The 12,201-nt window shown below is 49.7% G+C and overlaps 2 protein-coding genes across 5 annotated transcripts; both read left to right on the forward strand.

Moving 5' to 3' along the window:
* Positions 1-81: 81 nt before the first annotated feature.
* On the forward strand, positions 82-8,041 carry ACKR2 (atypical chemokine receptor 2). 4 transcript variants are annotated; one of them, XM_051768386.1, is made up of 5 exons: positions 82-140; positions 837-2,270; positions 2,880-2,937; positions 4,718-6,231; positions 7,798-8,041. In XM_051768386.1, exons 2-4 carry the CDS (start codon positions 1,887-1,889, stop codon positions 5,833-5,835), a joined length of 1,560 nt encoding a protein of 519 aa, XP_051624346.1. In that variant the 5' UTR covers positions 82-140; positions 837-1,886; the 3' UTR covers positions 5,836-6,231; positions 7,798-8,041. The 4 variants fall into 4 exon arrangements, with proteins under 4 accessions (XP_051624346.1, XP_051624345.1, XP_051624348.1 ...); XM_051768385.1 differs by lacking the exon at positions 82-140 and adding an exon at positions 182-681; XM_051768388.1 differs by lacking the exon at positions 82-140 and adding an exon at positions 182-387 and having other exon boundaries at positions 2,002-2,270.
* A 279-nt stretch (positions 8,042-8,320) lies between these two features.
* Positions 8,321-10,615, forward strand: LOC127461078 (5-beta-cholestane-3-alpha,7-alpha-diol 12-alpha-hydroxylase). The gene has a single exon (XM_051768368.1). It carries the CDS (start codon positions 8,690-8,692, stop codon positions 10,220-10,222), a length of 1,533 nt encoding a protein of 510 aa, XP_051624328.1. The 5' UTR covers positions 8,321-8,689; the 3' UTR covers positions 10,223-10,615.
* The last annotated feature ends 1,586 nt before the right edge of the window (positions 10,616-12,201 follow it).

Genomic DNA, 12,201 nt, shown 5'->3' on the forward strand with positions numbered 1-12,201 from the left:
TCTGCCTCATACGAGTCGGGGGGCGGGGCCGTCCGTGACGTCACGCGGGGCGCTCCGCAGTGCGGCGCGGTCGCGGGGAGGCGGGGCCGCCGGCAGGGGGCGCTGAGGGGCCCGGGGCGGCCCCTCACGGCCCCGAGGGGGTGCGGGGGTGAGGGCGGGTACGGCCGGGGAGGGACGGGGAGGGACGGGCCGGTCGGGTCACTCCGGAACGGGGGTTAGCCCGTCCTGAACAGGGGGGGAAAACAGCCAGTGGCGTCTTTGCAACTTGTCGGCTTGGCACACCAAAAACTTTGTCGGTGTTATAAACCCTCACTGTGACACCGAGTCAGTACAAGCGCCTGGGGGGACAGGACAAGGGGGAATGGCTTCAAACTGCCAGAGAGCAGGGTTAGATGGGATATGGGGAGGGAATTCTTGGCTGTGAGGGTGGGGAAGCCCTGGCACAGGTTGCCCAGAGGAGCTGGGGCTGCCCCATCCCTGGAAGTGTCCAAGGCCAGGTTGGATGGGGCTTGGAGCACCCTGGGCTGGTGGAAGGTGTCCCTGCCAGTCCCAGGGTGGGACTGGGTGGGGTTTAAGATCACTTCCAACCCAAACCATTCTGGGATTCTGTGACATCAGGTGGAAGCTCTTCAGCAAAGGGCAAAGTCAGAGCTCAATTTTCACAGAATCTGAGAATCCCAGGTTATATTTTGAGTTAGATCATCTCATTCCACCCCCTGCCATGGGCAGGGACACCTTCCACTAGCCCAGGGTGCTCCAAGCCCTGTCCAACCTGACCTTGGACATTTCCCTGCCTTTCCCTCCTGATTGTCTCATTATGTTTTCCCAAATTTCAGCTTTCAAGCAGAGCTTGCCTTACACCTGCTGTGTGCCAGACAGTGGATTTGGAAGCCCAGAGTTAATCCAGAAGCTGCTCCTGACTCAAAGCAAACCGTTCTCTGGAGCAGAAGGAAAAATCCACTGGGATCCTGGAGATGCCAAAAATCCTCCTCTAAACCTGAGGGCAGCTCATCAGGGCAAAACAGCAAGGAAAGTCCTTTTCTCCATAAGCCCAGTTTTGCAGTGTGGTGTTTGTGCCTCTCTATCTCCAAGCGGGGGGAAGCAGAGTCAGGGTCACCCCTGCACCCACACGAGGCATTTTGGGCAGCGTGAGAGAAAGTGGCTCAGACAACCATTTGTTCCATCTGTATCTCTCTAAATATGCTTCCCATTACCCCTAATCTTGTTACTTTAATTACCAAAGCCATTAGGGCTCTGCAGTCAAAGGAAACAAAAAAAAAATCTATGCAATTATCAGCCCTCAAATTGAGTTAAAATCTTGTAATAAATTACAGCGAAGGCCACTTTCTCCAGTGACTCTCAGAGGCACATTTGACTCCCTGCTTCAGGGCAGAAACTCAATTAAAAACAAAAACTTATTTCATTTTCATTGCCGGGCTAATGAAACCTCTGTCGCTTGCAGCATCTCTCTGTGTATGTCCAGTGTCTGGGCTCTGTGAGTGGTTCTTTCTCCCTGCTGATGTCTATTTTGCACATATGTATTTGTAATATAAATATATATATTATTATATGGTATATTTAACTGCAGAAGCTGATGGTGGCAAACATAAAAATGGGTAAAAATAATGTATTTCTCTCTGTCAATCCACTTAACAAGGGGCAGGTTGGATGCAAAGCTGTGGTCACCACTGCTGCTCCACCCTCCTACTTTTACCAGGGTGGTTTGGGGAGTATAAAACACCCCAGGATTGGCACAGGGAAAGCCTTGGCACGGTCAGGGTGTTCCCATGGCCCTGCTTGGTGGTGAGATGAGGAAACAAGCAGGAAGGTGACCACTCACCAACAGTGATATTCTGAAACTTCTCCAATAAACCACTTTGACTGAGATGTCTTCTGTCAAGGTGTCAGAAACTTCTGTCAAAAACTTTTCAGTCAAAAAACTTTTCTGTCAAAACCTTCTCCAACAAACACCTTTGACAGAGGCCATTTCTACTTTTGCAGAGGTTGAGGATCCTGCTGCATCCAAAGAGCACATGAGTCAATCAGATTTCCTGGAAAACATGCAGATTTCTACAACAAGGTCTCAGCACGTGCTCAGGCAGGGTGGAGACCGTTTATCCACTGCTGTCATCCTTGACCAACACCAGGAAAGTCAAAAACAAAACCAGGGAGGATATATTTCCTGCCCACTTGCTCTTGCACAAGTGAAAGAGGTTCCTAAAAGCCTGATTCGAGCATTCAGCAGGATGGAAACAGGGGAAGAAACTCCTGTAAGTGCATTTTCTGCTTCTTGCTTGTAGACAAAGCTGTGCAGGAAACCTGGGGAGGTTCTCCTTTCTTTTTGAAAGGTGGCCAGTTTGGGATTGGGATTAGTTTCTGAGCTAAGTCCACATTGTGTTCGCCAGTTCTTCGCTCTGAGCTACGGGACGGGTGTGTGGATGTCAGTGCCAGGCTGATAAGGAGGGAGGAAGATGTGGCAGAGGGAGAAAAGGCTGGAAGAGACCCAGAAATGTAAAATTTGGGAGTGGCTTGTCCTGATGTGGGCACAGAGGGTGTGAGGGGAAGGGTATTTTGGGTATTTCGGACTCTTGTTGGGTGTTGCTTTGATCAGCACGATGGGCAGCTTTGGTTTCCTCTCAGTGAGGAATGTGGTAGAGTCACAGCTATATATGGCTGTTTCTTCCAAAATATGATACAGGAAAGAAATTTTAAAAAGCTCATTCCCAAACAAATCCCAGACAAACACTCTGCCGTGGCAGATCCCTGCTCTCTCTCCATCACTGCTCTGTCTGAAGTGCCCTGCAGCACTTGCCAAAGAGCTGCAAGACAGCAAGAAAACATTTCAACACAGCTCAGATCACTTTTTATTTTCTTTTCAGCTGCCTGGAATTGCCTGGAATGGGTATTTAAGCAATTTTAGGCATGGGACCACAGCAGGTACGTCCAGAGCTTCACCCCTTGCAGCTGCACATCCACAGGCATCCTCAGCACCCCACTCTGAGCTTTGGGAGCTTTCCTTAATCCATGTGGGGTGGAGGGGCTCCGCTTTTCCAGGATGTTTGTGGGGAGGGAACCATCCCTAGGAGTTGCAGAGCCACCATGGGATATGTCCTCCTTGGGAGGACAACCAGGGACCAACAGCTTCATTTTCTCATTACTCAGTGGCTCCAGGTCTCTTGGGAAATGGGACAAACAGGTCCTGGAGGAGAAACTGCAGGCATGGAGCTGCACAGCCAGGCCTGTTTGGGATTGCTGGAAAATGAACCCCAAGGAAAAGACAGGCAGCTTTGGCCGTGGCTGAAAAAATGTGTGGTTTAGAGGTGGAAGGGTATTTACACCACTTTTCCCCCGTGCCAAACTCTCAGAGTTTGGAGATTAGCCTTGATTTTTAAACTCCACATTACCCTTCATGGTACTGACAGGGGATGGCTCAGGCAGATCCCATTCCCACCGTGGCAGATGGGCTCTTCTTTTGAAACCCTCGTAATGTTCTTGTTCGCGTGGTGGGTTTTTCCTTCTGAAAATCAGAATCCAAAAGTAGGAAGCTACAAATCACTAATCGTTTCCTGACATCTGGGCTGCAGCTGTCTAAACACTGAGGCCAGTCCTGGGGAGTGGCCGAGTGGAGGTCATGCCTTGGCTCATGCAGAATCGATTGCAACAACATTCTTCCAGCTAAATCTCTACCTCCAACCTTGATTCAGGACTTGATTCTGGTGCCTACCTGTTCTTACCTTGGATGAGTCTTTGAGCAACCTCTTCTAATGGAAGGTGTCCCTGCCCAGGGGGTTGGAATGAGATGGTCTTTAAGGTCCCATCCAACCCAAACCATTCTGGGCTTCTCTGAATCTCTGATTCTGTATTTTCCACTTACTAATACTTATTACAGGAATCCATGTCTTGATGTCCTAGGGCTGACACAGAGATGGTCAGTGTCCCACCAGGAGCAGGGAGATGTTCAGAATTTCCTCTCTGAGAACAGCCACACCGACACAAAGGTGCTGGTGGCAGGTTCTGCTTCACCAAGAACTGAGATGCCCCTTCCTCAGTAGTGACCCAGGTGAACATAAGCAGCTCACAGTGAGGTATAGTGATGGATTTCCCCTAACTGAGAGCAGAAACTTCCTCAAAAGCTTGTCAGGAGGAAGTAGTGGGTTATGTCAGAGAAGTCTGTGATCACTGACTTTCAAGTTTTATATTTCCAAGTAAGGAAAGCAAAATTTATTTTTTTTTAATTTCTGTGTAGACAGTTGTCCCTACAATTAAACAAAGGCCAAGGAGTGTAGGACACAAAATACTTACCAAAAAGTTGCAAAAATTTAAGTCTATGAACTTCCAGTACTTGAAGAGAGCCTACAAGAAAGACCAAGAGAGACTTTTTACAGGAGCACAGAGTGACAAGACGAAGGGGAATGGATTCAAACTAAAAGAGGGTAGGTTTAGATTGCATATTAGGAGGAAATTCTTTGCTGTGAGGGACTGGAACAGGTTTCCCAGAGAAGCTGTGGCTGCCCCATCCCTGGAAGTGTCCAAGACCAGGTTGGATGGGGCTTGGAGCCCCATGGCAGGGGGTGGGAACGAGATGATCTTTAAGGTCCCTTCTAACCCAAACCATCCTATGATTCTATGAACTAAAGGACAACCCTCCATGATGTGGTCTTTGCTTCCTGTGTGGATTCAAACACTTTGATCCCCTTCCCTTGCCTTTTGCTCTTAGGCAGCCACTTGTCAAACACAACCTCAGCGGTGACAACAACAATCACAGCCCCCTGGCTGGATGGTGCCAACTCCAGTGAGTACCCCTACGAGTACCTGGACGAGGAGGATTACGGGCAGCATGGGCTCTGCACCAAGGAGGAGGTGCTCTCCTTCAGCAAAGTGTTCCTGCCTTCGTTTTACACCGTGGTCTTCCTGCTCGGGATGGCCGGGAATGCCCTCCTGTTCGTCGTCCTCATTATGTACATCAGGAAGAGGAAGAAGATGACTGAGGTGTATCTGCTGAACCTGGTGGTTTCAGACTTCTTCCTGCTGCTGACCCTTCCTTTCTGGGCTCTGTATGTTTCTCAGGGGGTCACCTGGGATGTTTTGTGCCTGGTCTTAAATGCCATGTACACTCTGAACTTCTACAGTGGCATCTTTTTTGTGAGCTGCATGAGTCTGGACATGTATCTGCAGATAATTTATGCTTGCTCTGCTCACAGCTCCACGTCATGGAGGAAGTCCATCCTTGGCTTGTTGGTGGTGTGGATCCTTTCCATACTTCTCTCCATTCCTGATGGCCTCTTCACCAGCACAAGGCAAATCCACAATAAAACCACCATGTGCACCCAGGATTATGGCCAGGACCACTTATTTTGGAAAGTTGTCTTTCGGGTCACTCAAAACATCCTGGGCTTCCTTTTGCCCTTCCTCTTCATGGTGTTCTGCTACTCCCGCATCGCCTGTGTCCTCAGCACGTCACAGCTGCCTGGCTCCAGGAGAGCTCTCTGCTTGGTCTTCACTCTGGTGGGTGTCTTCTTTGTCCTGTGGTCTCCCTACAACATTGTCCTCATCCTCCACTCCCTGCAGGATGTCGGTGTGATCAGGAGCTGTGAAAGCAGCAGGAAGCTGGACTATGCCATGCAGGTCACGGAGAGCTTGTCCTTTGTCCACTGCTGTCTCAACCCCTTGCTCTATGCTTTTGTGAAGAAACGATTCAGGTCCTACTTGTGGAAGATCCCTCAGGCCATTTTCAGGAGAAGTGGTTTCTTTCACATCCAGCCCTCAGAGACAAGCCCATCTTGCAGCAGATACGTGGCTGAGATAGAAATGTTGAGTGTCACAACTGTATCATAAATATTTACATTATTTACACTGTGTGTGTGCCCTCTGTGCTGCATTTGGTCCTGGCCATGGGATGGAGTTGGTGTGAGCCCACAATGCTTCATAATCAGACAGTTCATCCAAGAACCACCCTTGAGATGAGGATTTTCCATGTTGGGATTGGGAAAGTACTTGTGGGATTTGTTTCTGTTGATACAAAACTGGGAGGAGCTGTTGACTCCCTGGAAGGCAGGGAGGCCCTGCAGAGAGACCTCAAAAAATCAGAGGGCTGGACAATCATCAGCCATGGGAAGTTCAACAAGGGGAAGTGCCGGATCCTACCCCTGGAATGGGGCAACCCTGGATGTATGGACAGACTGGGAATGAGAGGCTGGAAAGCAGTGCTGGGAAAGGGCCCTGGGGGTCCATGTGGGTGCCAGTTGGCCATGAGTCAGCAGTGCCCTGGCAGCCAGGAGGGCCATCCCTGTCCTGGGGGGCATCAGGGAGGGGATTGTCCCACTCTGCTCTGCCCTGGGGTGGCCTCACCTGCAATATTGGGGCAGTTTGGGGGCACAGCAATATAAGGAAGATATTGAGCTATTGGAGAGTGTCCAAAGGAGGCCACGAGGATGGGGAAGGGCCTTGATTTGAAGCTGTGTGAGGACACTGAGGGCACTTAATGTGTTCAACTGGAGAAGAGGAGACTGAGGGGAGACCTCACTGCAGTTCCAACGTCCTGGGAAGGGGCAGAGGAGGGACAGGCCCTGAGTTCTGCTCTGTGGGGACCAGGGACTGGACCCCAGGGAATGGTCTGGAGCTCTGTCAGGGCAGGATCAGGTTGGATGTCAGGAAAAGATCTTTGCCTCTGAGGGTGGTTGGGCACTGACCAGGCAGTGGGCACAGCACCAAGGCTGACAGAGCTCCAGGAGGGTTTGGATGATCCTCTGGGGCACAGGGTGTGACTCCTGGGGATGGGCCTGTGCAGGGCTGAGAGTTGGACTGGATGATCCTTGTGGGTCCCTTCCAACTCAGCATATTCTGTGATTCTGTGAAACATGCAGATGTTCTCTTCTATAGATTCCAAAGGGTTGGATGGAGGAGAGCAATCCCATTATCCTTCCAGTTCATGGTGTGGGCTGTGGAATAGCTTTTACACACTCATCCATCAGTCCAGAAAACCAGGAATAGATTTGCCACACTCATCCACTAGGCCAGAAACCCAGCCAGGGGTTGACTTTACTTTTCCTGGCTCTTACCATCTGCCAGGTAGATGGCAAGAGCCAGATGGTTCAATTGGGATCATCCCTTTGTCTACCAGGAGAGATAACAGGAGGAGTTGGGCACCTTTAAGCTGAGTTGTCTGCCCAGGGACAGTTTCCTCTGTTAGGATGAGCTGTGCCATCCTGCTGAGCAGGAAACTCTCCTCAAGAGATACATCCTTGGTTAGAGATGAGTTCAATCATAGACTGATTTGAGACCAGTTTGATCAGAACAAAGCTGAAACCAGTAACAGCCAGTGAGAAGGAGAAAACAAGTGGGCTCAGCAGAACAGTAATGGAGGAATTTGACTCCCACAGAGCCCCTTTAACAAGATAAAAAGGATCCATGGATACTGTAACATAAATATTGGCTTCGCAACACCACAGAGTGAGATCATGGACTGAACAGAAGAGCACAGGGAGCTGTTGGCCAATCCTTATTACCCAGTGTAGCTTTAAAGCTCAAGATTATGAGTTTGCTGACTTTTATTTAAATATATTGTTCACCCCAGATGCTCCTGAACCTTAAATGGTCCCTTTCCAGCCTGAAAATCTATTAAGCATTAGACTTGCCTAGAACTGTACAGAAAAAAAAAAAAGAATTATTTAAAAGAAAACACTCATCACCATAGTTTTGTTGCTAGACAAGGTTACAGGACTGAGAAGGGCTTTGAGTTGATCTGGAAAGATGGATTTGTTTTCACTGCTGTTATTTTTCTTCCCAACATTGCTACAGCGTGTTTCCAAAATGGTGAGGCTGGGAGCTTTCCTTAAAGAAACAAAGCCAGAATATGCATTTAGCTGAAGCTGTGATGTGACCTTCACTCCACGGGTCAGGTCACTGGAGGGAACGTGGAAAGGGACAGCAGCTGGGAAGCAAGAAAGAAGATGAAGATTACGATCCCAGAGAGAGGAGAACTCTTGGGACAGCGGAAAACTTACGAGGGGATTCTCAGGGGAAGGGCAAAGGTGAGGGAAATAGCGAGGGGATAATGTCACTCTCTGTCCAATGTGAGGGTGCTGCAAGGTCCAGGCACCAGTGACTGGGACAGAGGTTGTGGTGACTGTGTGTGCAGATCAAGGTGGCAGCACTGGGAAAAAACTTCTAGGGCACTGTGCCTTGGAGAACATCAAAATGTTAGAGACATTTCCTTCTCTTGTCTGTGGAGACCAAATTGGCTCGGCTGTAACCCCCTCCCTGAGCTCATTTCCAGTAGCATTTCCAACATCCCTTTGTTTCATTTTTTTCAGCCTGCAGTGCTTCTCCATAGCCTGGCCTTAAAGGCAGAAATCATGGAGTGGAATCCTCTGAACCATTTTTTTTTCCCAAAAAAAACTGGGCTCCATGTCCCTAGAAAAGGAAATATGCTTAAACTGCTGCAGAGCCCAGGCCAAAACCTATCCCCCTTACACAGCATGGGTGCTCCAACAGGATTACAACATCCCTCCCACCTCAGAAATCCAAGTTCAGACTGGAGTGCTCTGCGGGGGCAGGCAAACACCCGCTGCCAATGGGGACAGAGGTTGTCAGCTGTGCCTCTGCATATCAGCTGCTGGATGGGAATAGAAAGCACATTCCTGCCCCAACCTGTCCCTAGCCCCAGCTCCCAGACAGGCACAGAGCTCTCATGGGGCTGTGGGTGGTTCTCCTCTGTGCCTTGGTGTCGTTGCTGCTTGGTGGCCTCTATGTCCTGGGGGTGTTTCGGAGACGGAGACCAGATGAGCCGCCCCTGGACAAAGGCACCATTCCCTGGCTGGGCTACCTGCTGGATTTCAGGAAGGACAGCTCAGAGTTTCTCAAAAGGATGTGGAGGAAACACGGGGATGTTTTCACGGTGCTGATCGGTGGCTATTACTTCACCTTCGTGATGGACCCCTTCTGCTTTGGCAGCATCGTGAAGGAATCACGGTCTAAACTGGACTTTAGGGCTGCTGCAACTCAGCTGGTCCTGCAGGTTTTTGGCTACAAGCCCAATGAATCCAGCCACAACGTAGCCCGTGAATCGAGCATGAAGCACCTGACAGGAGAGGGGCTCAGTGTCCTGACTCAAACCACCATGGAGAACTTCCAGAAGCTGATGCTTTTCAACCTGAGCCCAGGAGAGGAGAAGCGAGTGTGGCGGGAGGAGAACCTCTTCCACTACTGCTACAACATCGTCTTCAGAGCCGGGTACCTGGCTCTGTACGGCTCTGAGCCACACCAGGGGGCAGGAGACAAGGAGAAAGCTGAGGAGCAAGACCGTGTCCACTCCAACCAGCTGTTCCAGGAGTTTCGGAGGTACGACCGCCTCTTCCCTCGCCTGGCCTTCTCTCTGTTGCCTCACAAGGACAAAAGAGAAGCTGAACGGCTGAAGAGGCTCTTTTGGAGCGTGCTGTCTGTGAAGAAGGCCAGGCAGAAGGACAATATCAGTGGGTGGATCAGTGATCAGGACCAACTTCTGGCAGAAAATGGTGTCCCCGAGTACATGCGGGATCGTTTCATGTTTATGCTCCTCTGGGCATCCCAAGGCAACACAGGCCCAACGGCCTTCTGGCTCCTCCTGTACCTGCTGAAGCATCCAGAAGCTCTGAAGGCTGTGAGAGGTGAGGTAGACAAAGTATTGAGGGAGAATGGGCAGCAAGTGAAGGCAGGGAGCCGACCAGTTACCATCACTAGGGACATGTTGAACCAGGCTCCTCTTCTGGACAGTGCCCTGGAGGAGACCCTTAGGCTGGTGGCAGCCCCGCTGCTGGTCAGAGCTGTCCTGGAGGACATCAGCCTCAAGACAAGCAGTGGGACAGAGTACACCCTCCGCAAGGGAGACAGGGTGGCTCTGTTCCCTCACCTCGCCGTGCAGATGAACCCAGAAATTCACCACGAGCCTCACAAATTTAAGTACGACCGTTTCGTGAACCCAGATGGCACCAAGAGGGATTTCTACAAAAATGGGAAGAAGCTGAAATATGTCAACATGCCCTGGGGGGCAGGAGTATCCATCTGTCCCGGGCGGTTCTTCGCCAGCGCTGAAATGAAACTCTTTGTGTTTCTGATGCTGAGCCACTATGACCTGGAGCTGGTCAATGAGGAAGAGGAGATCCCAGGGATAGACAGCAGCCGCTGGGGATTCGGGACCATGCAGCCCGTTTACGATGTTCGGTTCAGATACCGGCCACGCTTTTGATTTTGGGAAGCCCCTGTTGTGTTGTTTGTTTCGGTGTTACCTCTGAGCAAGTTGTGTGATCCCGTGGTTATCAGCTCCTGATCTGATCTTGTTTGCTTAACATTTATCATGGCTTGTGTTTTTACCTCTGTCTCACGTGTTGCTGCTCTGTGTCTCCGGTTACTGTGATAAAAGAGAGACAAAATGTGCCCTCTGGGGCTATTCCCAGCCCCATCCCTGTGGCCATCAGCCTGTTGAAAACCCAGAGGAGCACAGGGGCATACTGACAGGTGGGAACCCAAATTCAGGGCTTCCAAGGAACAAGTATTTTGTCCAGGGTTGTCCCAGCAGAGCCGTCAGCCCCGTGGTCCTGGCATGAGACCCCTGGAGATGTGGAGGAGGATTTCTGTCAAGGGAGGGCAGACATCCTATGGTGTGTAGGGGAAGAGGATTTTGGGATTGCACAGGACTTAAAGTAGGATAGTTTTGGGCAGGAACCAAAGGAGCATAAAGGATGGATTTATGTGATTTGGGGAGGAAAATTGAGAGGTAAGGGGATAAAAGGGGCTGGTTGTATATAAACATGCCATACACTTCCTCCCCCTGATTTGTTTTCGTGTCTTATTAAATTCCTGTCCTTAAATTCAAAACCAAAGGAGCTGTGTGTCCATGGTGCCAGCACTGGCACTGGTGTGAGAGCAGTTGTACAAGCAAAGACCAGGCCAGATGAGCTGGAAAATAAGTGCCTTGGGAGTGTGGGGATGAGCTGCTGTGCACCAGCACTAGGACTGTGTTATTTTGTTATCAGTTCCTCACTGAGACATTTATTTACTTCCACTTATAAAGTATCATTGGCAGGATGGCACCAGCTTGTAGTGAACCCCTGAAAGATCAGAGAGCAGCAAATATCCTTTCCAGAGACGTAAGAATTTCCTTGGAGTATTCAAATTGTCATGCCTGTGGTCCCCTTCTTGTATCTGATGAGATCCCCAAAGGGAGCAGAGGTGGGATGGGCTAAGCAAGGACATACCAACAGCTCCTTCCCATTTCATGTGTAAGAAAAGGAGATTGTAAGGAAAAGGATGGAGTGATGGGAAGGGGCTCAAAAACCTAAGTGGGGCATGAGAAAACAACCTCAATCCCTTGTGGGCTACAGCCACTGCGACCTTATAGACCTCAAACATCTGTTTTATCTGATGGATCAATGCAAGATAAAAATTTGCCCCCTGCAAACTCTGCTTGGCTTTATTCCCTTTCAATAATTAGGGTAAATTATTAGTTCTTACAAATGGTAAATCCCAGCCTTTCCTGTACAGAGAACAGACTTTAATGCTGACACTAACCTTGGACTTTGGAGATTATATATTATCAAGGAATGAAACTCACACTATTTTCACAGATGTCCAAACATCAAAGGCAGATCCTGCTTTGTTCTGCAAAGGGCAGGGGGATGTTGTAACTACATGTTGAGGGCAAACTATCCCAGCCTGCCAGACTGGGCATTAGCCCAGACCTTGTGGTGTGGAAATTCAGGCAGAAACTATCAAGCAGCTTTGGCAGAACCAAGGAAAACCAAAACCACCTGTAACTGCACAAGGCTTGACTGTGACAGTTAATATTCCCATTATCAATTCCACCACCTTTTCACAATTTTCATGTTGGCTCTCACCTCTTTTTTTTTGTCACCCCTGGGCTCATTGTTTGGCTCTGCTACCAAGAATTAAATTTGAGCTCTTCCCGAGTTCTGGTCAATTCAAGCTCCAAACCATGCCCTGGAATGCCTTAGGATAGCTGGAGAGCTCTGAGCCATCATCTCATCCTGGCCAAGTGATGTCCTCACTCCAAGGCTTTAGGAAAAGGATTTTTTATGTGGATGGTTTGCATGGAGCTTGTTCCCTGCTGATACACAGTGTACATTGGTTATCACTTGTAGGGACCCCAGGTCAGAGTGAGGGTGAAAGACTGGGCTTGGGAAAGGGATATAAAAATAATGACAGTCA

This window comes from Manacus candei, unplaced genomic scaffold, assembly GCF_025592945.1.
Source record: "Manacus candei isolate 608988 ecotype Guabito, Panama unplaced genomic scaffold, ASM2559294v1 h1tg000094l, whole genome shotgun sequence".
Taxonomy (NCBI): domain Eukaryota; kingdom Metazoa; phylum Chordata; class Aves; order Passeriformes; family Pipridae; genus Manacus; species Manacus candei.

What these genes read in the sequence shown, in the direction of transcription:
- LOC127461078 (XM_051768368.1), top strand. Translation starts at nt 8,690, where the DNA reads ATGGGGCTGTGGGTGGTTCTCCTCTGTGCCTTGGTGTCGTTGCTGCTT.
- ACKR2 (XM_051768386.1), top strand. Translation starts at nt 1,887, where the DNA reads ATGTCTTCTGTCAAGGTGTCAGAAACTTCTGTCAAAAACTTTTCAGTC. An exon ending in AAACAGGGGAAGAAACTCCT is followed by an intron (nt 2,271 to 2,879) that starts GTAAGTGCATTT and finishes TTTTCTTTTCAG; the next exon opens with CTGCCTGGAATTGCCTGGAA. An exon ending in TAGGCATGGGACCACAGCAG is followed by an intron (nt 2,938 to 4,717) that starts GTACGTCCAGAG and finishes TTTTGCTCTTAG; the next exon opens with GCAGCCACTTGTCAAACACA.